Source organism: Manis pentadactyla, chromosome 15, assembly GCF_030020395.1.
Source record: "Manis pentadactyla isolate mManPen7 chromosome 15, mManPen7.hap1, whole genome shotgun sequence".
NCBI classification, from domain to species: Eukaryota; Metazoa; Chordata; class Mammalia; order Pholidota; family Manidae; genus Manis; species Manis pentadactyla.
This window is the reverse complement of record NC_080033.1, coordinates 10,551,297-10,579,183: the sequence shown is the minus strand read 5'-3', so window position 1 is coordinate 10,579,183 and position 27,887 is coordinate 10,551,297. Positions and strand designations below refer to the sequence as shown.

At 59.5% G+C, this 27,887-nt stretch overlaps 1 protein-coding gene across 7 annotated transcripts; it reads right to left on the bottom strand.

The window, feature by feature from the left end:
* Positions 1 to 101: 101 nt before the first annotated feature.
* Positions 102 to 26,234, bottom strand: CIC (capicua transcriptional repressor). 7 transcript variants are annotated; one of them, XM_036896437.2, is made up of 21 exons: positions 26,112 to 26,234; positions 20,152 to 22,953; positions 8,847 to 8,996; positions 8,530 to 8,764; positions 8,317 to 8,446; positions 8,037 to 8,219; positions 7,788 to 7,953; positions 6,764 to 6,966; positions 6,443 to 6,668; positions 5,916 to 6,019; positions 4,429 to 5,662; positions 4,157 to 4,344; positions 3,646 to 3,767; positions 3,383 to 3,549; positions 2,992 to 3,282; positions 2,570 to 2,895; positions 2,054 to 2,292; positions 1,801 to 1,955; positions 1,593 to 1,724; positions 1,203 to 1,334; positions 102 to 1,104 (listed from the first exon to the last, which is right to left on the bottom strand). In XM_036896437.2, the coding sequence occupies exons 2-21, from the start codon at positions 22,940 to 22,942 to the stop codon at positions 737 to 739; spliced, it is 7,542 nt and encodes a 2,513-aa protein (XP_036752332.2). In that variant the 5' UTR covers positions 22,943 to 22,953; positions 26,112 to 26,234; the 3' UTR covers positions 102 to 736. The 7 variants fall into 7 exon arrangements, with proteins under 7 accessions (XP_036752332.2, XP_036752331.2, XP_036752334.2 ...); XM_036896436.2 differs by lacking the exon at positions 26,112 to 26,234 and adding an exon at positions 25,323 to 25,464; XM_036896439.2 differs by lacking the exon at positions 26,112 to 26,234 and adding an exon at positions 25,323 to 25,464 and having other exon boundaries at positions 1,801 to 1,952.
* Between the last annotated feature and the right edge of the window lie 1,653 nt (positions 26,235 to 27,887).

Here is a 27,887-nt window from a genome sequence, read left to right as displayed (position 1 = left end):
CTGGAATTGCTTCCCTCACCCAGTGGGAGGAAAGTGTAGTTCCATCTGAAGATAAGACTGGTACCCACACCTCTCCTTTTAAGAGTGGGCAGCCACACAGGTGTGTTAAACAGCTTTAATCTCGGTCATTTCGGCTTCTCAGCACAGTAAGAAATATTGCACATGATCAACATGTTTTGTTCTGGGGATGGGGACAGGGAAGGGGGAAATCACCTTCTTAGAAAGTACAACCCAAGTTGGGAGGGCAGAGGGGGTGGGGAAAGAACCCTCCCCATGCCTGTGGCAAAGTGCAGGAGCCCCCACCCCCAAACTAACCTGAGTCCAGCCCCTCTGGGGAAAAAAGGGGTGCATGAACTCCCCTTAACTCCACAGGCATCTTCCTGTGGCCGAAGGCCTACGCCCACACGACCCTCCAGCTTGCAGCCCTCACAGGAGCCATTTTGCATAAAGTCCAAGTGAAAAGGTCCGAAGGTAACACACTCCAGGTTATGTACAGGGGCTTGGTGGAGGGAGACTGTCCCCTGCTTCCCCTCAGCTGTCCCCCATCAAAGAGAGGGAACTGTGGGGGTAGGAGAGGGAGACAAGAGGAGCAGGTCTCATTCCGCCCCAAACTAGAAAGGACGAAATGGCTTTACTGGGGAGGAGGTAACCATCCTGCCCCCAATTCCTGCCACCTACATACTGTCCATGACCTGAGGAGGGGTACTGTGGGTCCTGGGATTTTCTCACAGGCTCTTCACCTGCCTGTGGCAGCTGTGGAGGGGCCAGTGGGTGGAGGAGAGGGCTGGGGGGGCCCCTCCCAGCCAGGCTGTCCAGGTCCTGGTTCTGGGGGTGGAGGCAGTGGCAGGGCAGCTGGGGCCGTGCCAGAGTCCGAGCCAGGTGAGGTGGGGTCAGGGCCCCCAGCAGGGCTGGGAGTGGGGACAGAGGCAGCAGTGGTGCCAGTGGGGAGCGGTCCAGAGAGGGGGGCCTCAGCTCCCGGGGGCTGCTCTGTGGGAGTGGCTGCCTGCATGATCTTCTGGCGCACCTCACGGATCTTCAACTGCAGACAGACCTTGGAAGGGAAGATGTCTGCGTAGCGGGCCTGGAAAGCTGCTGTGGCCTGGGCTGGGAACAGAAGTGGATGGTGGGGGATGGGGAGGGCAGGGTGAGATAAGCTGGCAGATCCCCTTCAAGTGCCCCCTAATACTCTGAGATGTGCCCACCTGATGGGAAGAAGCCATGGTCCTGGAACAGCTGCATGACCAGGGCCCGGCGCTGGTCCAGGGTGCGCCTCAGTGACGAGTATGGCACCTTCTCATATTCCAGCTCCCCGAGCACATCCTCAGCTTCTGTACCTGGGAGCAGCATAGGGGGCATAGTCAAGGCTGCTGCATACCCTGCCCCTCTGCCCCGACTCTCACAGGGTTCAGAGAGGGGACTCATCTAAGGTTACCCAGCAATGTCGGGGCCTGTTGGGACTCTAGAACCTGCCCTTCACCCACTGTCCTTTTCAGCACCACCTACCCCACCTCTCCCATCTCTAAGCTGTTCCTGAAACCCCACCCCTCTTACAAGCCCTGGGGCCCCCCCAGCTCTGCCCACCACAACAGCACCTGTGCGGTCAAAAGTGAAGATGTCCCCCTCGCACTTGGCACTCTTGGGGGTGTTGGGCTCCGAGCTGCAGCTGGAGCGTCTCCTCATCTTGCGCTTGGGTGAGGTAGGATCCTCGGGGGCTGAGTCCAGGTCTGGCCCAACAGAAGCAGGCTCAGTACTCAGTCCCAGTCTATCCCCCTCCTGCCTCAGGGCCCCACGCTCGCCTACCGGTGGAGTTCTTCCTCTTCTTGCGGTAGGAGCCCAGGATGGCCCGGGGTGAAGTGGCCAAAGACTGCAGGGTAGGCGAGGGCAGCACCTCCTCAGGCCGGAACTCAGGCAGCTCTGCAAAGCGCTCTTCAAAGTCCACCTCCGACAGGACCCTGCTGGAGGGCTGGCAGAGTCACTTCCCCTGTCCCAGCCTGCACTGCCCCATCTCCCACCAACCCCACACACTCCGCCACAAATCCCAGCCTGTGCTCACTTGTCCACAGAGTCAAAGGTCTTCTTCAGGGGCGGGGGCCGCACCTTCACCTTCTTTCCGGTACCAACTGCCTCCTTGCGCTCGGGGGTGTCCCCGGCTGCCCTGCTGCTGCTGCCCTCACTGCCACCGCCACTGCCAGGGGCTGGGGCTGGGCTGGGGGGGGTGGGAGGCTCCCCCCGGCTCTCTAGGCCCAGCCCAGGAACTCGCCAGTCTGAAGATGAGCTAGGGAATTTGCTGGCCTGTGGTGGGGACAGTGAAGAGATGGAGAAACTGGGTTCAGACTTACTGGGGCAAAACCCAGAAACACAAAGAGATGGATGCGGGCCACCCAAGCTGCAGAGCCTTGGAAAAGGCCCGGTCATACACATGAGCAGGAGGGACAGAAGTGATCCCCCTCCCGACAAGGGCACATCCAGACAGGCATGCAGGGAAGAGGGGCAGGACAGAAAGGCAGACAGTGGACTGAGGGGCAGAGCCAAACAGCAGCAGGAGCCCCCAGGCCTGCTGAGCACTCACCATGGTCTCAGGGCCCTTGGTGCTCGTCCGCTCCTCAGCAGGCAGGGGCGGCGGGGGGCTGCTCCGGGCTGTTGGAACCCAGGTGTCTGGGGGCGGTGGGGGGGCTGGTGTCGTAGGCTGCCCCTCAAGCTCAGACTCGGGGGCAGGGGGCTCACGGGCTGCACCAGGCTCCAAAGGCTGCCGGGGTGCAGGACCTGGCCGCCCTGGGGCACCTGCCTCAAAGGAACCCACGGGAATGCTGGCGATGGCCGCCTTCACTTTCTGGGGGGCCTTGGGTGTGGGCCGCTGGGCCTTGGGGGCCACTAAGCTGTAGGTCATGGAACCTGCTGGTGGAGAAAAGAGCATTGGCTGAGCCAGGCCTGACTGGAGCCCATCTCCTGGGTCACCCAACTCATCCCACCCTGAGTTGGCCCGACACCCACCTGTGGCACTAGGGAAAGGGCTGGTAGGGGCTGGGGTGGCAGTGGCTGGGGCTGATGGGCCCTTGGGTAGGATGGTGGCAGCAGGTGGGGTTGTGCTGGAGGCCACAGTATAGACCAGGCCTGGGGGTGCCTGGGATGGCTGGCCCAGGGGCACTGAGGAGGTGGGAGCAGGGCTGCCAGGGTAAAATGCTGTGATGACGGGACCTCCAGGGGCTCCGCAGGTGGGAGGCAGCTGGGGGCTCGGCACTGGTGACACGCCCACCTGGCCAGGAGCCAGCAGTGGCGCTTGGCCTGTGAAGAGGGAAAAAGGAGAGGCAGGGGCCAAGTTAGGGCCTCAGCTGCCTTGGCCCAACCCTGGGTCCCCAGCTCAGCCTGCCAGGTCACCCCTCACCTGAAAGCAGGGGCTGCACAAAGGCAGGGCCACTGGGCCCCAGCGAGGTGAAGCCTAGGGCAACGGAGCTTGTGGGCCCGTATGAGGTGACTGTTCCAGCCTGGCTGGATGCAGGGCTGGTGCCCAGGGGCAGCGCGTGCCCACCCGCTGACTGCACATAGGTGATTCTGCGGCAGGGAGAGGAAGGGGAGGAGTGAGGCGAGTCTGCCCCACCCAGCTCCTTCCCTGGGCTGGTCTCTGGGTGAGGGCTCACTGGCCATTACCTGGTAGAAGAGGGCAGCAGGACCTTTTGAGGCTGAGAGGTGGGTCCAGGGAGCGTGGCTGGGCTGAGGGGCGGCACCAGGCCGCTGGGTGTGCTCACAGGCACCGGAGTCAGCTGGATGATCTGTGGGCAAGGGCACCCACAGGCTGGATAAGCTGGGAACCCAGAATAGGGCAAGGGAAGACCAAGACCTAGGAAGGTATGTCTTAGCAAAGATAAGGAACATGGAGTTTGGAATCAAAATAGGAAAGAAGAGACGAAGAGAAGAAAGCAAAAGATGGGGGACACAGAGAAGGACCAAGATGCGGACACTACAAGGAGAATCGGGATGTACACAACCATCGAGGAAGGTGGCAAGACAGGGTCCCAGAAATGGTTCCAGAGAGACAGACAAAAAGGAAGAAAAAGCGGAAAGACTGAAGGAAAGGCAAACACAGAAATCACAGAACATAAAGACCAACACCAAGGAGAGGAACAAAGGACAGGTCAGGCCACAGCCAGGGTGCTCTTACCTTGCTGGGGGGCTGGGCGCCATTCTGCACAGGTACTGAGAAAGGTGGGCTCACTAGGGGCAGTGGCTGCCCAGCCCCTCCACCTCGCACTGACATGCCAGGGGCAGCCAGGGGCACTAATACCTTCCCAGGTAGCAGCTGGGCTGAGCCACCTGGGGGTGGGGCTTGCACAGGAGAAACAGACTGGGCTGCAAGTCAAGAGCCAAGAGAGGTTACAAGGGAGTCCAACAGACAGAGGGCCCCTCTCCCTGTACTGCCAGGACAGGCCTCACCTTTGGGGGGTGGGGCGGAGGGTACGGACTGCAGAATAGGGATTCCAGGAGTGGGTGCGGTGGCAGCCAGGACTTTGCCATTGGTGGAGGTGCCCGGTGGGAGGGTGAAACGGATGCTGGTGGTGGGCGCAGGGCCGCCGGGAGCTGCTGCCTTGGTCCCAGGGGCTGGTGCTGGGGCAGGTGCCACTTGAAGCTGCTGCGGCAGCGTGGGCAGGATGTACTGCACCTGGGTGATTCCCCCAGCCTTGCTCAAGGCACCTGGCTGCAGGATGCCCAGGGGCACTGGCCCATTGGGGCCACTCCCAGCACCTGCTCCTGAGCCTGCAGCAGCCCCACTGCCAGGGGCCCCCTGGGCAATGAACTGGACAGCAGGGGGCGCCGGGGCCCCATAGCCAGGAGTGCCCACCAGCAGGTTGGTGACAGTGGCAGGTGCCTTCCCCACAGTGCCCAATAGGGGCCCAGCCACCAGATGTGGGGCTGGCGAGGTGGCTGCTGCAGACTTCTTGTCCGAATACACTAAGCTGACACCCAGTGGGGAACCCCCAGGAGCCCGGGACCCAGCAACTGTCTCAGTCCTGGAACCTGTTGTGTCATTTGGAGATGCTTCCACCCGGCCAGAGGTGGGGAAGGGCTTAGAGGCAATGGGCACAGGAGTGCTGCTGACAGGCCGCACCACATTGGTAACCATGGTGGCAGCTGGGCGGGACAGGGGGGCTGTTGGGGCCCCATAGGCCAGAGATGGGGCTGGGGCCGAGGACATACGGGCTCCGCTGCTCTCTCGCTCCTCCTTGTTAGGGGGCAGGACCAGCGTCTGTAGGACACTTCCTCCCCCACCAGGAGGTGCAGCAATGACTGTGGGGCCTGGTGGCTCCAGGCCCCCTATGCTTTCAGGTCTCTTACGCCGGAAAGTGGCAGGATCCGTTGGGAGGAACCGGGTGGCCTTGGAAGGAGTTGCTGGGCCCCCAGCCCCACAGGGTGGGGGCCGTAGTAGGCCTGCTGTGCTGCCCTGACCTGACTCCTGGGCCTTGAAGGTCCCTGAACCGAGTGAGAAGGAGGTGGCTGCCAAGGCTGAGGAGGAGGCAGGTGAGGATGAAGAAGAAGATGGGGTGGGCCCATAGCCTTTGCTGAAGGCTGCAGGTGGATCCGGGGGCCCTGGGGGCTCAGGGTCCAGTGATGGACGACAGTGGGTAAAGGAGGAACGGATCACAGGTGAGAACACCTTCCGGCCAAAGCCCTGGGTGGAAGAAGGAAGATACAACCATGTCAGGGTAGCCTGGGTACCCACACGCCGCCCATCCCCAAACCACATGACAGCCAGGTCAGTCCAAGGCCCTGACTGATCCAAGGCTTTGACCCAATTCTCCATGGGGCAAATAGTTTCTCCTCTCTGGGCCTTAGTCTCTCCCTTGGTCAATACACACAGGCACAGGTATTCCCTCATCCTAGAAGTGAGTGTAACTAGACAGCACCAAATCCCAAGCCCTCACCTTGCTGCCCTCTGGGTCCTCCCCAGAGCTGTCTCCACTCTCGCTGTCGGTCACCCGCTCCTTGCACTTGAGGTCAATGTCAGTGGTGCTAAAGCCATCATCAGCTGAAAGAGGGCAGAGACTATCATTGGCAAAGGGGGTGGATGAGGGGCTGCCCATGAGCCCCGGCTCTGGACTCAGCTCTGCCGCAAGCCAGCTGCAAGTGTTGCCCAGGAATGCTGTTCCTTAGCCCAGGGTGAGCCCACCTGCCCGACAGGGAAGCCTAGGAACCCTTGGTTAACAGCATCTAATACTGTCTCCGGTGGCCTGGACATGCCTGTGTCCTCCCAGTTTCCTGCCTGGCCAGGGGCTTCCTGAGGGCAGTGCTGAGTTTTCCCAGTAGGGCCCGACCTGAATATGCCCATAATCATAAACAGAGGAGGAAGGAAAGAAAAAGAAGACCAAGAGTCTGGATCAAATCTCTGCCCACCCTCTTAACGTCAGCCTGTTGTTCCCTAGGCAGGATTCTGGGCCCTGCCACTGCTCACCAATGACATCATCATCCCCTTCCTCCTCACAGATGACCATGCGTTCCTCATCACTGGTCATGTCCTCACTGGCTGCACGCTGGGAACGGGAGGCCCGGGTGGGCAGCAGTGGAGTCCGTCCACTGGCTGCCAGGGCACCTCCCTCACCAGGGGTGGCAAAGGGGCCTGGAGCCCCATACTGGGTGGAAGGCTTTGGGCCAGCGTACGATGCAGGGCCAGACACCATCTGCAGAGCAGGTACAGGGAGAGTTCAGCCTGGGCTGTCACCCTGGACAGCCCTCCCTGCCTACCTTTCCTGACCCCGTGGCCTGCACCTCAGACCTGAGTCAGTTCCTGTAGTGCCTGGCTATCGACTTCCCCACCATCCAGGCCGTGGACCCCACTGTGGGAGAAGGCTCGGGGCCTAGCAGAGCCGGGTCCCCCAATGGCATGCAGGCGTTCTGCCCCACAGGAGCTGCTCCCTGGAGCCTTGGTATCCGAGCTCAAAAGTGTCTGGGCTGTGACGGACAGGAGCTCCGAGGACACTGTAGAGCAGGAGAGGTGTGTTACAGTCAGAAAGGCTCTTCCCAACGCCACGAATGGCTCTGGCATCCATAGATATTTCTAGGTACTGGGCAGAAACAGGTTGGAATTCCTGGGCCACATGGCAGAAAAGATACCAGCCACCAGTCCAGCACTTCCCATTGGTTCCTGACATCTGGGGTTGCAAGGAGCAAGCTCATTGCTCCTCAGAAGGCAGCCCTTCTGAGAGCAAGAAAGCCTGGAAGTATGTGTGGCATCAGTTATCTGCACCTCCGTTCCTGCATCTCAGGAAGTGACATCCTGTCATAGAGTTGCAGGCCCACACCCACAAGATCACTCCAGAAAAGTGCCTCAGAACGGTGCCAGGCACAGGAGACAACCTTGGTCCATAAAAGCAGCCAATGAGGGGCTTCCAACTGTGGTCTTGGAAGCCAGCCAAAATAGGACTTCAATTCTGGCTCTGCCACTTACTGGTTTTCTGTGATGTTGAGCACGTGATTTTTGATTCTCTGAGTCTTACTTTCCTCATCTAGAAAATGCGGTATGGTTTTGAGCACTGAAGATCACCCTCCTCTTGGTGCCTAATATGTAATAAATTCGCTCTCTAAATGGCAATTAGTAATGAGGCTGTTGCTGGGAAATTTTGTCTGGACCTCCCTGGCTCCTGCACGAGACAACTGCCAGTTCTTTTGTGGGTAAGGGTCATCAAATAAACATGATAAGGCATCTAGGAGCTTCTGGAGTAGGGGTGAGTGACCAAAGAAATAGTTGGCGGCTCTCAGAGAAGAAGGTGGTGGGCAGGAGAGCCAAGGGGCTGACACACCTCCCGGGGCAGCCGCAGTGCCCGTCTCCGACATGCTCCTCTCCCGCGTCTCCTTGTGTCCTCCTGCCAGCCCCAGGCCTGTGGACTTGGCCTCTGAGCTGGACTTCTTCCGGTCCTTGTTGCACCACTTCCAGTCTGGATGGGCCTTAAAGTGGGCCTCTTTCACCTGGCAGGAGAGGGCAGGGAGACCCTTTACTCACCAGCCCCCCTCGAGGAAGCTGGGGAGGAGCCAAGGGGAGGAGACATTACCTGGAAGGCCAGGTCGTGGTACTTCTGCTTCTCCTTGGGCCCCAGGGCATACCACCACTCGCCCAGGATTTTGCTGACGGTCCGGTTGTCCTGGTTGGGGTGACGCTGGTGGACCAGGGCCCGGTGCCGCTTGCTGAAGATCATGAAAGCATTCATGGGCCGTCGGATATGGTCCTTTTCCCGCTGCAGTGGACACAGGCCCAAGTGGGATGGTCAGGAAGGACCCAGGAGACAGACATGGGCAGTGCAGGGTGAGCTGGGACAGGTGGGAGTGAGGCACCTTGTTGGGGCTGCGTCCATCCTTCTCTGAAGATGAGTCCCGTTCCTTGGGCAGGGCACTGAGGGACTGGGTCCGGCGTTTCCCAGGAGGCAGAGGCAACTGGATCTCAGGAGACATGATGGAGAGGAAGCTACAGCAGCAGCGGCAGGGACAGTTAGAGCTGTGTCTCTGGCCAACCCTCCCACCCCCCATCCCAAGCCTCAGGGCACTCACGCATCGTCATGGTCACTCTCTGTCTCACTGTCCAGCCGGGGATCTCCTGGAGGGCCAGGAGCCTCCTCCTCAGTGGTAGGAGGGGGGCCCTTTCCAGGTTCCACCACACCCAAAGTGTGGGGAGGTCCGGGCCCTGGGCTCTCAGGACAAGTGGCTCCAGGGGGCCGCCCAGGGTCAGCATTTCCTATCCCACCTGGTGTCTGCTCATGAGCAACAGCTGCCGACTCAGCAGGTTCTGGGGGTAGAGAGGCGGATCAGAGGGCTCCTGGGCCACCTTGACCCCATCCCATGCCTTCCCACAGCCCCCCACCCCTCACCTTTGCTCTGGTTGGAGGCTACTGGGTGGCTGGCAGGTTGCTGGGCCTCACTTGGCTGCACAGAGGGGTCAGGCTGGCTGGGGGCCAGGAAGGGGACTAAGGAGTGCCAGGGGAACACGGCCACAGAGCGAGGTTCCACGTTTGTCCACACTGTGAGAAGGAGCCAACTGAGCTGTGCAGCAGACCTTGGCCTTGACCCCCAACTCCAGCCCTTTTCTGCCCTGAACAAGGTGGTTCCACCCCTCCTTTACACCCTCTTCCCCGGAGCCTCATGCATGCATCATCACTCAGGAAAAACTCCTCCCTGAAGGGTTTTTAGGTTTGTAAAAAAGAAAACAGAAGCTGAGCAGAGAAATAGTCCTCATGCCCCACTCCCTCCCCCACCTCTACCAGCCGCGCCACCAGAGACCAGGCCAGCAAAACGACTGGTTCCTATCACAAACCAGGCCATGTTCAACTGCCATCTCACACTCCCAAGGCCCTAAAACCTCAGCAGGGCTGGGATCCACCCAAGTTATGCCACATTGCCAGCACCCATGTTGCCACCTGATATAGCTAGCCAGCCGCTCACCCTGGCCTCACACTCTCTTTCCTGAAGCAGGTGGCCTGGTCTCCTCTCCCCTTCCCTCCTCTCTCCACTACACACAGGGCATAGGGTTTCAGGGCCTTCTCCTTGCCTCCCTCCTATCACAGGCCTGAGAGCCAGACCTGCCCTTCCCTAGCTGGACACAGGTGGCTGCAGCATCTCTCCCCTTCCTCCCCAAAGAGAAACTACAGTCCATGAAGAGGCCTCCAGCCTCCCTCCCTCTAAACCCCTGAGCTTATCTTTAGTGTAACATCCAGCCTGTTGGCCCAGAAAGAGGGGAGGGTGTGGTAAACTCCTCAGAAGAAAAAGCACAGACAATGGAGCAGACAAGAGAACTGTTACAAGTCTCTGCACAGGGAAGGCAAAAGCGCCAGGTTGTTTTCTTGAGAAGATGCACAGGAATGCACTTCCCTGACCCGGGGACCAGCCCCAGGAGTTGGGCAGTAGGAGGGCAAGCCCAAGGCTGGGACCCACCCCTGGCTGGACTCCTATGGCAGGCCTGGGCCTCCCTCTCTGCTGGCTCCCTGGGGGGAAGTGGAACCAGCAGAGGAGGCCCCTGCGAGGGGAAGAAGATGAAGAGAGGAGAGGAGGGAAACGCCCTAGCCCTGGTCTCCATCCTTCCAGGTCTGACCCTGATCCTGATCAATTTGACCTCGGGTAACCCCCCCACTTCTGACAAAAGAAAAAGTAGACATCAAGGCAACAGAAAAGAAATAAGGAAGCCAGACTTAAAATGGTATGATGACCCCGATCCCCTACCCCTGGAGCACTGGCGATCCAAAAGCCTGCTCAGCCCTCCAACCCCATAACAGCCCCCATGGTCCTGGACCTCCCCTTTTCTTCACAAAGATCTTTCCCATGGTGGCTTTCTATCTTCTGCTGGGTGGGGAAGAAGGGGCCCAGCAGACAATGGGGGAACAGCCCTTTGGAACTGCCCCTCCAGGTTCCTGGGTCTCTCTCTCTCCACAAAGCACATTACAAACACTCCAACCCATCACTCTGTTCTCAGCGAAGAGCACCTCACTCACTTCCTAAACCTTGTCTGTTCTCAGCCCCGCTATTCAATCCCTTCCCCCTCTCTATTCCACACCTAAAGCCAGCAGATCTCACGCTACTGCTAGTCTAATCCAAGCTCTGATGCCAGTTCCTTTGCGCCCCTCACCTCCAATGACAACTGACCTGTTCCACCCCATCACCTAAACACCACAGCTGTCCCCAGCTACTCCCTACTCCCATTACTCTGCTACACTCCCACCTGCCGCCACTAACCACTTGGCCCAGCGGAGCTCTGTAACTTTCGTCATCCCTTTACTCTGCCTCTATCATTCCCGTACTCTTCCCCCCTTCACCGTTACTCGCACTCAGCACCCCGACACCTTGACCCCTGCAGTCCCAGGAGCTACTGACCGAACATGCCGAGGCCACGGGAGGCCGCGCCGGACGCGGGCACCAGGGGCCTGTGGGCTGAGTACATGGTCCGGCACGGGGGGGCCCGGCCGGGGCTCGCGCCTCCTCAGCGGCCGCCGCCGCTCCGCCCGCCGCCGGCTCCTCGGCCGTCGCCGCTCGGGCCCGGGGGGAGCTGGAGGCCGTCGCCGCATGCCCCCCCCCCCACGCCGCCCCCCCTCCGGCCTCCCCACGCGGGGGTCTCTGCCGGGCGCGCCTGCGCACAGAGCCTCCTACCTCCCACCGCCCAGGGGGCGGGGGAGGTCAGAGCGCGCCGGCCCCGCCCCGCCCCCCGGCGCGCGCGCGGGGGCCGTCACGGGGCGCGCGGCACTGGGGCCATCGGCGCCGCCCCCTCCCTTTCCCTCCTCCCGCGCGAGCCCGGCGGGCGGGGCTGGCGGGGCGGGGCGCGCGTGCGCGGGGGCGACCCCCCCTCCCTTCCCAGCTCGCTGGCTCGCTCGCTCGCTCCCTCCCTCCCTCGCAGCTCCGGCGGGTAACGGCTCTGGCCCCGCGCGCCCCGGCAGCCTGCGGCGCCGCCCCGCCTCCCTGGCCCGCGGCTCAGGGCAGGGTCGACCTCCGGCCCCGGGTGGGCAGACGGACCAGCGTGCGTGCGTCCGTCCGCTCCGAGCGAGCCCCGCGCCGAACCACCGCCGCCTCCCCGCCCCGCCACTACTACGCACTCCCCTCCCCCCGCCGCGCCTCCCCCCGCCCCTTCCCCGCTTCCCCCGCGGCCTTCCGCGCAAGCCCGGCCCCCCGCGCGTGAGCCCATTGGCTGCCGTCCCCGCGCGCGGGTCAGGCCCCGCCGCGCCAGCCCTCATTGGCCGCCCCGGGGGAACGTCAGTCATATGCAAATAAGAGCAGGGCGGGGCGGGCTCCGGTTGGCTCCAAGCCGACCCTGGGCGGAACCGCGGGAGGAAGGTGGTAGGGAGGGCGCACTGCAGTAAAGGCATCGAGCCAGGGGGGCGGTTCGGGGCGCCGTGCTGCGGAGGCTCCGTAGTTGTGTGTGGTGGTCTGTGTGTCCAGTCCACGCGATGAACACGCTCACGCGCGGATCGGCCCTCCTCTCACGCCCGCTTGGGCGCGCATGGTCCCGCAAGGCAGACGAACTACGCGGTAGGGTTGGGCCAGCCACTCCTCCAACTCACAGCGGACACACACACACACACACACACACACTCTCTCTCTATCTCTCTCTCTCTCTTCCCTCCCCCCTCCAGACTTTCCTGTCACACCTATTATCTTATACACACCCCACACAGTCACATCTATCCTCGGTCTTACATGGTCACACACCTTAAACACCTGCTCACATGTATGTACTACCTCTCACACTCAGGATCCATCACTCCCCACCCACCGTCACACACACTCGTTCTCACTCATCCCCTTCACATCACCCATCTCACACACCCTGTCACACATGCTTCAGCAACTGTATTCTCAATCACACCCACTAGCCCACATGAATCATGCAAACGCCAACAGAACAATCACACACCTCATCACATCCACTGTGCTGTGTCCATCACATACACCCCACATCCTTCCCTCACAACCACACTCTCTTTTATCTTCACACACTCATACAGCCTTCCTGGCACCCCCATCCCCAACACAGGCTAATTCTCACAGATGCCCTAATAACTGACCCCACACACTATATAAACTTATTCTGGTGAGCACCAACTTCTTCAGTACCCAAGCACATCAAGATTACAGAGTGCCATGGCAATTCACTGTCATTCAGTTACCTCACCTGACATTCAACAACCCCCTAAGGCCCTCTACCACAGAGTAGAAGACAGGGAGTCACAAAACACCACCATGGGCTGGCCCTACCATTCTAGGCTAGAAGCCACCCCTTCCAGAAAAGGGCCAAGAGGAAGAAAATAAACTAACTCTGGGGCTGCTCTGTGCTGGGAGCCTGTATATATTATCCTGTTCACTAAATTCTCACAACCACTAGGGGAGGTACACTTTATTATACCCATTGTTCAGATGAGAAAACCAGGCTCAGGGAAATTGAATAAATTGTGCAAGGTCATACAGCCAGAACATAACTGCCCAGTGTTCCAACTCAAGTGCTCTTCTCACTACTGAAAATTTAACCTCAGGGTAGACAGACTTCTCAGAGGTCTGGGAATGCGGTCAGACAGTGATACTGACTGTGAACTACAGAAAGGTCAGAGGGCACATATGCAGGCAAGGGTCATGCAGAGGCAGAGGTCTTGGATCACCCAAGAGAGGCTCTGGGACCACACCTGGACAAGTAAAGGTGGCCCAGCCTCAGACAGACCAAGACTGGGCTCCTATACAAGAGGGGCTGACAGGCACAGACAAACCTTTTTTCGAGCCTGCCCCATCCACTGATAGAGCCAAAGGCATGGAGAGGGGGTAAAACACTGTAACCTGAGCCCAAAGCAGAAGGGAGGTCCATAGCCTTCTGACCTCCAGAGACAGCAGGGCCAGACACTTGGCTGTGAGCCTGGAGGGGCCACTGGAAGGACTCTTAGGTGACTGCCCCCTCCTCCCTGTGCAGCCGGAGGCTCAGACCCTCCATTACCTCACTGCCCCAGGGACTGCAATGTGAGGCAGAAATCAAGGCTGAAATCAATGTGACCCACTATCTCCACCACCACTGCCCCCTCCTCTCCCTACCAGTGAGTCACCTACTGGCAAATTAACCCTTTCCCCATTGCAATGCAGCCCAGAGACAGAGCTCAGAACTGTGTTCCCCTGCTCACCCACTTCTGTTGGGTGAGAAAAAAGCTAGGCCTGGCACAGCAAGGAAAGAAGGCCCCGCACATCTGGGAGGGTTACACATCTGGTAGAAGACACAGTGCCTACATAGGAGGGATGGGAAGAGGCCCCTTACAGGGTAAGGTACAGCCAAGTGGGGGCCCAGCCTGGGAGGGGCCGGAATCCAGGCGGGAAGGCCCCCCCTGCCCTGGGCACTGGGCCAGCCCTATTCTTAGCTTCCATTGTTTGGAGTGGAGGAACCCTGGGTGGGGGTGACTAGGAGTGGAGAAAAGGAAGCAGGTCCTATCCCCCCTCAGACAGCTCCAACTCTCCAGCCATCTCCAACTTTCATTGGGGTCTCCCTAGTTGGAAAATGTGGAGAGGGTTCCCCAAACTAGGGCCTCAGCCACATCTGAGAGGGAGTCAACGCTATTCTTTACTCAAGGAAGGTACTAAGCAGAACTACGGTGCAGCCACCCCCTGCACTACCACATAACTCCACAAGAGATCTGGCCCCCGAACTGCCCAGACAGCACTACCCCACCCAGCCTGGGGACAGGGAGCCCAGACACCAACTGCCACCAGGGTGGTACAGGCTGAGGCCTGCCCAGAGGCCTGGGGCGTACAGCCAGGGATGCTGACAGACTGAGGGACAGGCAGACACGCTCTGAACTCACGGCCCGTTTATTGAGCCCTGGAGGCACCCCGCCCCTGCCGCCCGCGGCTCCCCACCCTACTCTCCAGGCCCGGTCCGCCTCGGCTCACCACCCGTGTCCCCAGCTCCCCTCACCCGCTCTCCACATACCCACCCACCCACCCACCCCGGGCGGCGTCGGCGACGGCCAGGGTTGCCTGGGGAACGAGCCCAGGATTGGGCTGGTGCGGCTCTGTAGGGATGGGGGCCTAAAAATAGCGCCGGGGTGAGTCAGTGTTGAGTGGGGCTGGGGTAGGCAGGGGGACTAAGAGGGAAAAAGAGGCAGGCAGAGGTGTGGGGGAGGGTCCCCAGGGATCGAACACAGGCGGGATAGGACCGAGGGAGGGATATGGGTTTGGGGGTGGGAGGCGCGGCGGGGGAAGGGGGGTATAGTACAGGCGCCAGGCCTGGGAGGGTTGGTCGGCGCGGGCTGAGGGAGGCGCCACGGTCCGGGCAGAGGAGGGGGCGCCGCCCTACGTTCTCCTCCCCTCCCCGCGCTCACGAGATTTTCCACTCGCCTCCTGGCCCCCCGCCAGCCCCCGGCGGGCCCCACAAAGCCGCTTTGTGCTGGAAGGGCGGGAGGGAGCCCGGCCGGCCTGACACCCACGCGGGCCGCGGCGGGGTGCGGGCCAGCTGGCACCCGAGCTGTCTAGAAGAGGGAGTCAGGGGGGCTCCGGCACCCAGCCCGAGGGCGCGGCCGCGCAGGGGTTAATGGCGCAGGGTTGGGGAATGGCGGTCTCGGCCAATCGGCGTTGGCGAGTGCGACGGCGGCCAATGGAAAGGACGGAAACCCGACGCCCGGTGCCTACCCTCTAGGGCGCGGGAACCACCACCACCCCTCTGCTCCCCTAAGTGCCGGCGGGGCCTGGGCACTGCCCGCACCAGGTGCCAGTCCGGATCTTCAAAGGCTGTCTTGCACCTCTTCCCTGGCTGCTTCGCAAGAAACACGCTCAGAGGTGGTCAGGGCCTTGTAGTCAGAAAGTGGCAGGGTCGGGATTTGAACCCAAGTCTCCCTGCCTTTACAATCGGCTTTTCCACCGAAATAGGGAGATGGGGATCTCTGGCCCAGACCCCGTGTGGAGAGAGAACAGCAAACGGAGTGCGGGCAGAGGCAGCGACGCGACGGGCCAGGGGCCAGCCGCCTGCGGTGCAGCCGCTGCCGCCGGTGGTAATGGGAGCCAGACGCCGTCGCCGCCGCTAATGCGCCTCCCTCCTGGCCACTAATGGAGTCATTAATGCCCGGGCGCCGGGGACTCCGGGCTGCACAACCACTACCCACTGCTGCGCATGCGCTTTTCGGCTGTGCTGTCGCCCGCCGCCGCCAGGAGGCAGCCTGATCCCTCGCATGGCCCGGTGCTGGCGGTGTTCACGAAGTCTCCAAGACTCCTGTTATCTCAAAACGCCCTACTCTCCTTCCCCGCGAGTCACCGTCTTCTTCCCAGCCTAGGCCTCTTTCCTCTTCAGGCAGTCTCCAGGGATCGTTGACACCCAGCTCCAACCTTTTCCCTGCCCTGTTCTAAACCTTTTCTTAGCTCTTCATTAGCCAGCATTGAAGGCTAGCCAAAGCTAGACCTGCCCTCTGTGGCATGCCTCTGCCCAGCCAAGGCTGTAGTGTCAGCTCTGGCCTCAACTAGCCACTCAAAGGTCATGCACTTTAACCCCTCCTGGCCTTTGCTCCCATGACTGCTTTGACCTGGATCACCCTTCCCTTTCTTCACTACCCTGAAATCCACCCATTCCTTATGCTTCAGCTCAAATGTCACCTCCAATGAGAAGCCTACCTGAACCTCCATCACCCAGCACTGAGCCAGAATCATCTCTGACCTCTGGCTCTACCAGACTCTGTATCTCCTCTCCTATGCCATCATCCATGTCTGCCTTCCCTACCCACTTACCCTGGGGCTGCTCAGCCTGGGCCTGGTGGCCGGATAAAAAGGGACTTCTGGTGGGAAAAATGGGGTTCAGTGTTTGAGACAAAATGAAAATTCTGGTAGGCAGAATCTGGATCTGGGTTTGGGGAGTCAGGAGACCCTTGTGCCCTCTTTGGGCCTCATTTTCCCCACATGCCCAAGGATACTGCCTGGTCTCTGAGGTCCTTCCTGTTTGGGTGGACTGTATGCAGGACTCCGTTAGATGGAGCTGGCACCAAACATGTCTCCTGAAAGGTGCAGGGGGATGGAGTGGGGATCTGGAATGCGCTCAAGCAGGTGGGTAGGCACAGGAGCTGCTTTCCTGCTGTTCCCCCACAGCCGGATCTTCTAGCTTGGTCATGCAGCCCCCACTTTCCTGCCTGTCTTGGGAACAGGTGGTTGGATGTAGATGGGTCTGCAGAATGGCTCCCAACCACCTTGCAGCAGGTTTCAGGGACAGTGGTGGACAGTCAATTTGTCAAGGAGCAAGAAGGGGTTCGTAGGCCTAGATGACCTCCCAACACTCCCCAAGAAGGGAGTAGGGGACCTGGTGCTTAGCAGCTATCCACTGACCTACAGGAACAGAGGACCTGAAATGTACAGGGTGGAGGTGGAAAGCTAGGATGGGGGCAGCAAGTCTATCTAAAGATAGGGAGAAGGCTGGCCCAGAGACACAGGGTCCCGAGACAGGGGGCCAAAACAGAAAGAAGGTGGGATGAAAGCTCAGACAAGGACTGATGTCCATGGAGAGACAAACCAAGGAGGGTATAAAGAGCTAGACTCAGAGAGTCACACAACAAAAATCCAGAGATAAAGACTCAGAGACAGACATACAGGAAGGGAGACAGATAGACAGAGGCTCAAGGAGAGGCAGATGGGCAGACAGAAGTCCAAAAGAAGGGGCATGGCCTATCAATTTGGGGAAGCCAGGCAGAAGCCAGGAGCTGGAAGGGAGGCTGTGCCAGGAATGGGCCTGAGACATCTGGTCTCCTGGGCCGGGCCGGCAGGCCCTGGGGCAGCTTCCTCTCTCGGGAGAGGCGGGAAGAGTCAGAGGGAGGTGGCAATGGCAGCTGGCTGGCTTGGCCATGCACAGAATGTGGAGAATGCCGGCCGCCTGCCCCGGCATGTCCCCCAGCGGAAGCAAATGCCTGGCGGGGGGCAGGAGCAGGCAGGAGCAGGCAGGCTGCCCTGGGCCGCCCCCTCACACCTGCTGCCCTGAGTGAGGGTCAGGCCCTGGCTTGGGCAGGCAGAAGGGGCCAGGACTAGAGCCTCACTACGCCACTGGGTACAGCCTGCCCTATCTGGGCCTCGGAGAAAGAAGGTCCTAAGGTGCCTACCTTCCAAGGGTCTAGGGAGGCCTCTGGGGGATGAACAAAAGGGCCTGCAGGCTGGGAACCTGAGGGCAGCCTGGATACCTCAGCATGGGTGTTGTCAGGGAGGTGCTGCTCAGAACCGCCAGGACAGGCACTGGACGAGTTCTGACGACCAAGCAGCCTCCAGCAAGAGGCCTCCCTTCCCTGAACCTCAGTTACCCCCAACACACCCCGACAACAAGGCAAGGAACCTTTACTTCAGAAAATTGAGTGGATTCCATGAGACGGCGCCGTCCATGCCTGCAGCTGGGCACTTGGTCAATTCTTAAAAAAGAGTGATTGTTACCATCACTACTGTTGAGGCTGCTTAAGAGCCTGGGCTCTGGAACCAGACAGCCTGGGTTCAAATCCTAGCTCTCCCTCTTTCTAGCTGAGTGACCTTGCACAAGCCACTTAACCTCCTGGGCTGCAGTTTCCTCCTCTCTCCACTGAACTCACAGTTGTGCTGACCCTCTGGAGTACTGTAAGGATGCTGTGAATAAATGCACAGTCAGCATTACTGAGCAGCGTGCCAGGCACATGTATGGGTGGTGCCCAATAAATTATTATTACTGTAACCTCCCAGTAGTGAGAATCCTATCATCTAGAGATCGACATAGTTCATGGCCCAGTCCTGCCCCTCCCTGATTGGGTGACTTCAGTTGGAACTCTTCTTCTGTCACTTTTCCTCATCTGGAAAATGGTGGCAGGAACCCCTATGGAGCCTGCCCTGGCAGGCCTCAAGTCACCTGCATCAGTGCCATCCTTCCCCATGGGGCAGCAGTGAGGGTACATGAGCCCATGCTATGAGGGCAATGTCGGTAGCTGTAGGCATGCAGGGGGTGGGGTGAGGGGGATGGCTAGAGTCCTGCATCGGTTTTGTCATCTGCCTAAGGACAGAAATCCCTGCTGTGCCCACTTCTGTGGAATTTTGCTCTGATCAACTACAATAACAAATGTAAAAAATGTTGGGGGCAGGGCAAAAAACACACTCACAGCCTCAGTATATGAACATGAGGGGCAAGCACAGTCCGTGTCCCTGTGTTCCTGTGCCTGGGGTCTGGGCTGGAGCTTTGTGAGGGCAGAGCCAGAACTCTTTCCTGCATTGGCCTCTGCCCTGGCCCAAGCCACAGCACCTCCTACCCAGATGATACCCTGTCTTCCTTCCTCCCTGGTTTCCCTGCTTCTGGTCTCAGGGACTAGAATTCACCCATCACAGTACATCCTCAAGGTCTCTGCAAACTCTTCCCTCTGCCTGAAGGTATCTCCTACCAGTCTTGCCAGGCTCACTTCTGCACACCCAGCTCTCCTTTCAGAGACCCTAGCCCCTTCTCCAAGAAGCCCTCCTTGACTTCCCACAGCCTCCTGGGTTTCTCCCATCCCTGACACTCTGCACAGTCACTCCCTGGGGACAGCTCTGTCCACTCCAGGGATCATAAGCCCTGTGAAGTTAGGGCTATATCCACAGCACCAACCAGGGCAGGGCCAGGCAAAAAGGAGGGCCAGTCAACAGTGGAATAATAAATAAGCAATAGATGTCAGGGAAGGAGCTGACGATGGGTCTGTCATCCTCCCTGAGAGGTGCTCCAACAAGGCATGGCCTGGCCTGGGACCCTGGCTCTCACGCACCATCTTAACCCCCTGGCTTTCCTCACCCTCATCCTCCAGCCACACTGGCTTTCCTCCACTGTGCACCTTCTGGCCTTGGAGCCTTCCCATTGGCCTCTAGGAGGTCCCTCTACCTCATGGGTGCTCATCCTTCAACTCCTGGGTTTAACACCCTGTCCTGAGGGCAGCCAGACTAAATTCACACCTGGAGGCATGTGCCGCACACTCCCAGCCCCCTCGTGGCACTGACCACAGCTATGAGATTTACAGGGTGCAGTGGCGAAGGTGAGAGCTGCAGTCTAGGTCCTGCCACCTCCAGGCAGAAGGACCTGTTGGAGCCCTGTCTTCCCATCCGTAACCCAGCACTGTGGCCAAGCAGACACTAGCCAGCCTGCCAGGGTTTGAAGGCTGGCTCCAGATTTACTAGCCATGTGACCCTGGGCAAGTTACTAACCTGGCCTCAGTTTCCTCTAAATGAGCATAACTGTGAACCCTATCAGGGCTGTTGGGATAACTAAATGAGCTAGTATCTGAAAAGGGCTTAGAACAGGGCCAATATGCTGGGCGGGCTACGTTATGGGGTGGGTATAAGGTTTGGGTGAGATAACCCACACTCAGTGCTTATCATGGTGAAGCCCCTGCCAGTCTGCCACACTTGGGAACTGCCATCATGATTACCATCTCTTATTACCCCATGGGCTCTGTGGGGGCCCCTGCACTCAGGTAAGGTTGCTGACTGATGGACCCCTTGAGAAGGCATTTCCAACAGGAGGCTTCTGAAAACAACGCACTGAACCTCCAAAGTCCAGTCCCTTGCCTGACACATGAATTCCCACTGAAACATCTGTACAGAGAGGAGGCCAGCCTCCCCTTGAACCCCTCCTGAGGTGAGGAGCTCCACTCTCTTGAGAGCCAGTTCATAAGTAGCCTTGTTCAAAATGAGCCCTTACCCAGCCCACCCACCTGAACCCCTTACCTGTCCCAGGCCGGCCCATGATGACTTCCTTTTTGGGGGCAGGGTGGCCGGTGTAGCTGCTGGGCACCAGGACAGGCAACAGGGCAGCAGGTGAGGGGTGGAAAGCCACTGGCTGGAAGGGTGAGGATGCCAGGCCAAAGGTGGGCATTGGCTGGGCCACGGCAGTTGGTGCAGCTGGAGGCACAGTGATGGGCACAGGGGCCGGCAGAGGTGGGGGCAGGCCAGGCTTCCCACTGGCTGCCCCAGGGGGCACTGGGGTCTCTCGGCAGCCCCGCCCAGTTCCTGCAGCCCGTGTCTCACCAGCAGTGCCCACCTCCCCAGGGAATTTGGAGGGCAGTGGCACGTCAGGATTACGGACAATGACGGGTGAGTCCCGCTGCACAGCAGGCACCCTGCGTACAGAGGGCCCAGGATCCGAGGTCAGGCCAGCAGGTGGGGGCAACAGCAGCAATGGTGAGGGCTGGCGGGAGCGGGAGAAGGGCACGGCAGGCGAGACAGCCCGAAAGCCGGCTGGTGTGGAGGGTGTAGGTGTGTGAGACACTGAGTCTACAGCAGAGTCTAGGCTGTCACTCTTGGGGAAGTCCGGGGTGGCTCCTCCACCCCCGGCACCAGGGGCCCCCAGTGCCCCTGGATGGGGCAGCAGCTCTGTCTTCCGCCGCCCGGGGCTGATGGGCACGGTGAAGGTCAGGTTGGTCTGGAAAGTGGGTAGGATGCCGGAGGAATGGCGCTCTCGAGGGGCAGGTGGCGGTGGGTGGGGGCCCAGGTCTGGTGGTGTCAGCACACCTGCCTTCGGGGTGCTGGCGCTCAGGTGGCGGCTGCGAACAGCAGTGCGCTGGATGACTGGCGAGGCGTTGATTGGGCTGAAGTTGGCAGGGCGGAAACCAAAGAGCGGCGACGGGGAAGGTGATGGGGCCGGGGAGAAGGGTGACTGTGTAGACACTGGGGAGAAGGAGGGTGTGCCCGAGCGCGAGCTGCCCAGGGACACCAGCATCACAGCAGCCTCACACTCATCGAACTCAAAGCGAGACAGGTCGGCAGGGGCCACCAGGCGTGGGCGTGAGTCCCCTCGGGCTGCCACACTGCTGGCCTCACTGTCCCTCGATGTCTCATCACCCCAGTCGAACTCAGTGCTGCCCTCACGGGCTGCCACACCAGCTGGCCGCCCAGCCCCACCTGGGCCACTGTCCGCCAGGCCCTCCATCTCCTTGGTTCGCATGGACAGGTGGCGGGAGCAGTAGCCCCGCCGCTGAGACTCCTTCATGCAGCCATCTCGTGAGCACAGCCGACGCCACTGCTTGCCATTGAACTTCTTGCGGATTCCGTTGGGTGTGCAGACCACGTCTCCCTTCTTGTACTTCTGCTGAGCAGCCGTCAGTGGTGTGCGGGCCCGGGCGGCTGGTGCAGCCCCCTTCTCCAGAGAGGCCACACTGCTGCTCCGGCTGCCACCCTGGCTCCCCTCCTGGCAGGGGGAAGGCTGCTCACCAGGGCGGCCTGGGCCTGCAAAGGCTGGGGACTTGGGGGGCGGTGACAGGAGCTGGGGCGGGGGCAGTGGGAGCAGAGCTGGGGTGCCCAGGGCTGGTGGATGCTTCTCCTCGCCCTCCTCACAAGGCCCCAGGCTGCCACCAAAACTAATTTTGGAGACCTCAGCATCCTCCGGCTGCTTGGGGTCCAGGGCAGCAGGGCAGGGTTGCAGGGTTGCTCCTGGCTCTACCTCCTCCTCCTCAGAGGCCCCTGGGGGCTTCCGTGGCAGGACCTCAGGTTCCCAGGGGGGCCGCAGCAGGCGCAGGCTGGAGCGGGCCACCCACACGGCCTCCTCAGGCTCCTGGTGTGGTAGCTGTGGGGGCTGTGGTAGGGTGGCTGGTGGGCCTGGCTGGGAGCTGGGGCCAGGGCTGAGGCGCACCTTGTAGGCAGCTGGCTTGGTGGCCACCTCCACCACCACACCCTCACGGTAGGCAGCCAAGCTGGGCTCCACACATGTGCAGACAGCAGTGCCCACTGCCAGCGCACCTGGTGGCGGCGTGGCATCCAAAACTACATCCACACCACTGCTGGGTGCCCCCTCGTAGAATGTCAGGGCACGGTCCCCGGGGAACTGCACACCCAGGTCCTGGCTTCGGCGTACCTGACGCACCACAGCCGGCAGGAAGAGGCCATCCCCACGCCGGGCCAGCACCCGCTGAGACCGCAGCTGCCGCAGATCATAGCCACCACTGGTGCTACCAGGGGGCCAGGGGCCTGGCCCACAGGATTCAGCAGGCTCATCCTCCAGGTCTGCCGAGTGCTCACTGGCTGTGTCAGTGGAGGAGGAACGGGTGGACGTGGGTGGCCGGGGAGGCACACCCAAGGTGCCGCCCTCCTCTGGGGTCCGTGCCCGCTCTTCAGGGGCCCCGGATGCCCCGCCGCTGCCACTGCCAGCCCCATGCTCCTCCACATACTTCTTCTTGGGTGCTCGCGACTTGAATGTGGCTGTCTTTCGGCTGAGTGAGGGCTCCCAGCGGCCTGCCTCCCCCTCTATTTTGGGGTCCTCGGCTGGGCCTGGGGCTGGGTCATCAGCATGCAGCTCCAGGGGCAGCCCCTCAGGCCCAGGGCCCCGCTCAGCCTCCTCCTCCTCCCCTTCCTCAGCCTCTTCTGGCCCTGCCTGATGCTGCTGTGCTTCCTCGTCTTCCTCTTCTAGCTTGTCACCCTCCCCAGCCCCTCGCCGCCTCAGGGCCTTGGCCCTGGTGGACGGTGGGGACTTGCCGCCACTTCCAACACCTGGGAGGCCAGTGCAAGTCTTCTTCATTGGCTTCATCTTTTGTCCACCTGCAGGGTGGGAAGGCAGCCAGGGATCATTGGAAGCAACTCAGGAATCCCCCAAGACCCAACCTTCTCCAAGGCTTCCCACTTGCTAAGACCACCACCTTAATCCATGACCTCCCTCCTGGCTGTCTTCAACTCAGGTGGGCCCCTGATCCACACCCAGACACAGACTAGCAGCCATGTCCCCTGAATGATACACTCTGGCTCCCTGGGAACCTTCTGCAGAGGACACGACAGCATGCACACACCCCTAGGGTATGTGAGAAGCCATAACAGTTCATGCCTATGAACACTCACTTGGTGCCAAACCCTGGATTAAACTTGCCTTTATTACCCCATTTCATCCTCACAGCAGCCCTCGGACACAGGTGCTACTATCAGCCCCACTGTTTACTTGAGGAAACTGAGGTACAGAGACAAGCAATTTGTCCACATTCATCTAGCTAGGAAGTGGCAGAATCAGAGTCTGAACCCAGGCAATCTGGCTTCAGAGTCTGTGCTCCTAACCATTTCAGTGGACCACCTGTCACGTGATCCAGAGGGCATTCTTCCTTGCACTGCACTGTCACCGTCCAGAGAACACACACAGTCGCACACACATGCACTGGCACATGGTCACAGAAAGAGAGGTGACTGGGCTGTAGTGAGCCTCTCTCCATCCCCTCCCCAACCACTCCGGGCAGCTGGACTTGGCCAGGCATTGTGGGAAGGAGTGGGCAGCTCAGAGTCTGAGGGACAGCTGCCCACTCTGCTCTGCACCCTAGGCCTGCCGGGTACAGCCATCTCCACAGATCCTGGCAGGGAGCAGGCAGGGGCACGTCTGGGGCAAGAGCTCATACCCAGCACTGCCACGGGGCCGTGCATGAGCACACACACATGAACACACACACACAGAGGCACACACACATCATCACACAGTGGGACACAGAGCTATACCCCAGGGTTTCGCTGTCCCACTGGATGGGTGCCTGCCCCTCCCCCCCTCAGCACTCAGTGTGATTCCAACAGGCCCAGTGCCCCCTCTGGCCTGCATGCATCCCCGCCCTGACTGGGCTGCATCTGGCAGGGTGGCTGAGGTGGCTGGGTCCCGACCCCCAAATATGCCCTCGGACACCAGGTGGGGTAAGTGGGAGAAGGTCAAAGAAAGCAGGACAAGCCCAGCAGGCCAACCTCACCCACTTCCTGAACAGTCATTACTGCCCGCCCCCTTTCAAGCTGCCCTGAGAAAAGAAAAGGAAAAAAACTTTACTCTGAAGTGACTAAGAGAACCAAAAGGGGAGCTCTGGGAGGGTTGGGAGGCCTAGATCCATAAACCAAACACAATCAGAGGCACCCCTGACTCAATCTTCAGGTTCCCACAGGATCCCTGACCTCATGCTCTTCTACTTGGGCCTGCTGCTCCTCCTGTGAACGCTGCACTACCAGGCTGCCCGTTTTTGGGGCCAATCCTGGGGTCCTCATAGGCAGAGCCTGGAGAGCCTGAGGCTTCTCACACCTGGGCAGGCACCCAAGTACCCAGGAATTGGGCAGCAACCACCACCTTCTTCCCACTGTCCTGCTGGGCCACTGTTCTGGGGACCGAGATCAGGCCCTAGTCCTGCCCACACACAACCCTTTGTATACCCCACCCAGGGCCTACCACCACACTACCTGGCACCCCTGAACCCTGCTGCCTGATCCAGCCTTCTCACCCCAGAAGCCAAGCCTCTTTCTTCCCCTGGGGCCTACACTCTTCTTGTCCACCCCACTCTGAATAACTCCTACCAAGGCCCTGTGGGCCTTCACCTCCCTCAGAGTCTAAGCAGTAACCCCTGAAGCCCAGGCCTGCCCAGGCCTTGGCTCTTAAGGGCCTCAAGCCCTCTGCTCCCACCAGCCCTCCTGGCACCAGCTTTTCTGCCGCTCTCCCTCCCATCCTCTATCTCTGCCTCCCTCCTCACAGGCCCTAGGCTAGGCCCCCTCCTCAGTGACCCCCTCCTTGTCACCCTCATCTAACTCTGTCACCTCTTCCTCCCAGTCACTCTCCTGTCACCCGTCTCCAGACCTGTCACCTTCTCTCTCCATCACCTCTCCTTGTCACCCCCTCTAACTCTGTCCCCTCCCTCTCCCTGTCACCCTGATCTAGTCCTGTCACCCCGATCTAGTCCTGTCACCCCTCCATTCCTGTTACCCATTCTCTGTCCACCACCGCCTCCCCGTCACCTCTTTTCTGTCACTCCTTCTCCTCAGCACTTCCTCCACTCTGTCCCCCCTTCTCACCATCCCATCAACCCCTTTTCCCCCATACCCGCTCCCCGTCCCTGCCACCTGTCCCCTATCGGCCCCCAGCACCCCAAATCCCCCCTGCCCATGTCAGCCCTGGCCCCGCCCCTCACCTCGGGCTTGGCGGGGTTTCGGGGCGGGGGGCCGTGGCCCCGGCTTGGTCCGGTCCGGTCCCTCCCCGCCCCCCCTCCGGCTCTCCCTCTCGATTCTCCCTTTTTTTTTTTACTCCAACACACAAAATGGTGAATGGACCTGCAACAGCTGGAGCAGCCAGCCAATCGCTGGCCACAACCCCGCTGACCGGCGCCGTCCTAGGCCAATAGATATTTGCAGCCTGGTCGGCTCCGCCTCTAGACGACGAGCGACGCCCGCTACAACCAATCGCGCCCACCCGGCCGCGCTAGCGGGAGGGGCCAGAGTCCAAGGCCGGCCTCCCTCTGGGACCGACACCAACCTGAGCCTACGACCGCCTGATCTGCCTAGGGCCCTGCCCCACAACAAGTGATGGACACTAGCATTAACCAATTGCAGGTCTCCTTAGTGCTGAATGACGAATACAGTACCCAGTCGCCTCGCACTCTAAGCCGGAACCCAGCCTGTGTGAGGGACAGTAGCCAATGAGATGCAAGAAGGAGGGGTTAAGTGATGAGTTGTCCAATGAGCAGGCGTAGGGGGCGTGGCCTGAGCGTTTGTTGACCGGCTAGTCGCAATTCCTGCTGGGAAAGGTAGTCTTCTTACGCCTCGGTACCCATAGTCGACAATAGAATGAAGACTACAACTCCCATGTGACAGAGTACCTGGAGCACCAAAGAACCCGGGCAAGGAGAAAAAGTAGCAAAGGGCAGTTCCTCTTGAGTCTCACTGGGCAACAAGAGCATCTTAGACCCAGGGCCCCAACTTACCCAGATTCCCGGCTCTGGCGTAGCGGGTAGCTCCTCTCAGTGGCGGCGGTAGCGACACGAGGGGGAGGTGCGAGGAGCAACCAACCGCCACCCGCAAGCCCTGCAGCCAATCAGCAGCAGCCGGGGCGGTGCAATGACCTCACCGGGTTCTACTCTGTTACCCCTCCCCCACGTGGTTGTTGCTGTCGGTAGCCAGGAGTAGGGAAGTTTGGGGTGGGGGAGAGGGGAGGAGAGCAAGTGATGTCACCTTTCCCCCGCTTGATTGGCTGTCGGGTGGCCAGGACTGTGACCAATCAACAACCTCGGAAAGTCTGGCGCGGCCCCGCGGAAAGCCCTGTTGCCACCGGCAGAGAAAGAACGTTCGCGTGTAGAACGATGCGCGCTTCAGTGTAGTCAGTGCGCGCGGCCTGGGTTTGGGGACCCTGGGGACGAGTCTTCTCCTCCAAGATTTTGGTATTTAGGAAGGTGCAGTTTTCTGGTAGCCTCTCTAGGAAGGGGGGAAGAAGCACGAGATGGGGAAATGCAACGCTTCCTTGGGGCTTCACATTGCATTCCATGGAGGGTACGCTTTGTGGTTGTTTACACCTGGCGGAAGCGAGATTTTTTTAAGCAGAGGAGACATTTTCACACTGGAGGTAGGGAGGGATATGCTGTCAGTAATAGATTCCTGCTGTCAGTAATAGATTCCTGCTGTCAGATAGGGACTTGACAGCAGGTGTGAACCTGTTTACAGTACATCCATACTGTCCACACTGGATTTGCCCTGAATAGAGAGTAATGGGGAGCTACAAACACAGGCTGTAAGGGAGGCGTCTGCTTTTTATGCTGCTTTTTATTCCCAATATCCATACAGGATTCACATCAGTTGTGTAGAAAATACACCCAGCCTATTGCAGCTCCATACTGTCTGTAACATTTCCGCTACCAGTGAGAGAGTGCTCGCTGACATATGGCTAGTTCTCGAAGGGCTAGGAAGAAATATCAGTTGTCCTATGGGGTTCACTGAGTATGAAAGAGATTCACATTATCCATGAGATTCACATAATCTAACATCCACCTATTTGGCTTGGGGTGGGGAGGATTTCACTGCCTACAAATTCATACTGGGAAAGAATCTTAAGCTGTAACTTAATGCTATTACATTATGATGTGTGCTATCTCATGCTGTTATGCTATTGTTACTATTTTAATACCACCCTAAAAGAGTTTGCACTTCCACGTTGAGTGGGTCCTGAATTGAGAGAGACTTTACAGGGCAGTTTATATTGTGCACATTGGGTAGATGCTGGGTAGGAGGAAAGTTTATATTTCTAGAGTTCCCACTGCTTACTAAGTAGACCTTGGGAGAGTGGTTCATGCTGCCACAAAAGGGGTTCACAGAAGCCACAGAAAGTTCCTCATGCATGGAGATGTGTACTGTCTGTGTTCACTTGGTCATGGACATGCAAGATATTATACCGTCCGTGGGGAGGTGCATACTGGGTAGGAGTTCATATTGTCTGTGGGAGCTTATATTGTGTTGAGGCAAAATTTCCATTGATTACAATGGTGTCTCATGTTCCACGGTCAATTCGTATCAGGGTAGGGAGAATCAGACTGTCAGTAGGGATGTCTGTACTCTCCATGAAGGAATCACTCTGCCTGGGGAGCACTCAGCTATAGTGAAAGTGGGTCTCTTCAGGATTATATTTGGCTGTGGTTATTTATAATGTCCACAGAGGGTTCTCCACTGCTTATCTGAGTTACCCTATGCATGAAGGAGACCTGTTCAGGAGA

Excerpts from the sequence above, each read along its gene's own strand:
- CIC (XM_036896437.2), bottom strand. The coding sequence starts at position 22,942 with ATGAAGCCAATGAAGAAGACTTGCACTGGCCTCCCAGGTGTTGGAAGT. Across the intron at positions 7,954-8,036 it reads ACCACGACCTGGCCTTCCAG|GTGAAAGAGGCCCACTTTAA; the intron begins GTAATGTCTCCT and ends CTCTCCTGCCAG. Across the intron at positions 1,956-2,053 it reads ACCTTTGACTCTGTGGACAA|CAGGGTCCTGTCGGAGGTGG; the intron begins GTGAGCACAGGC and ends CCAGCCCTCCAG.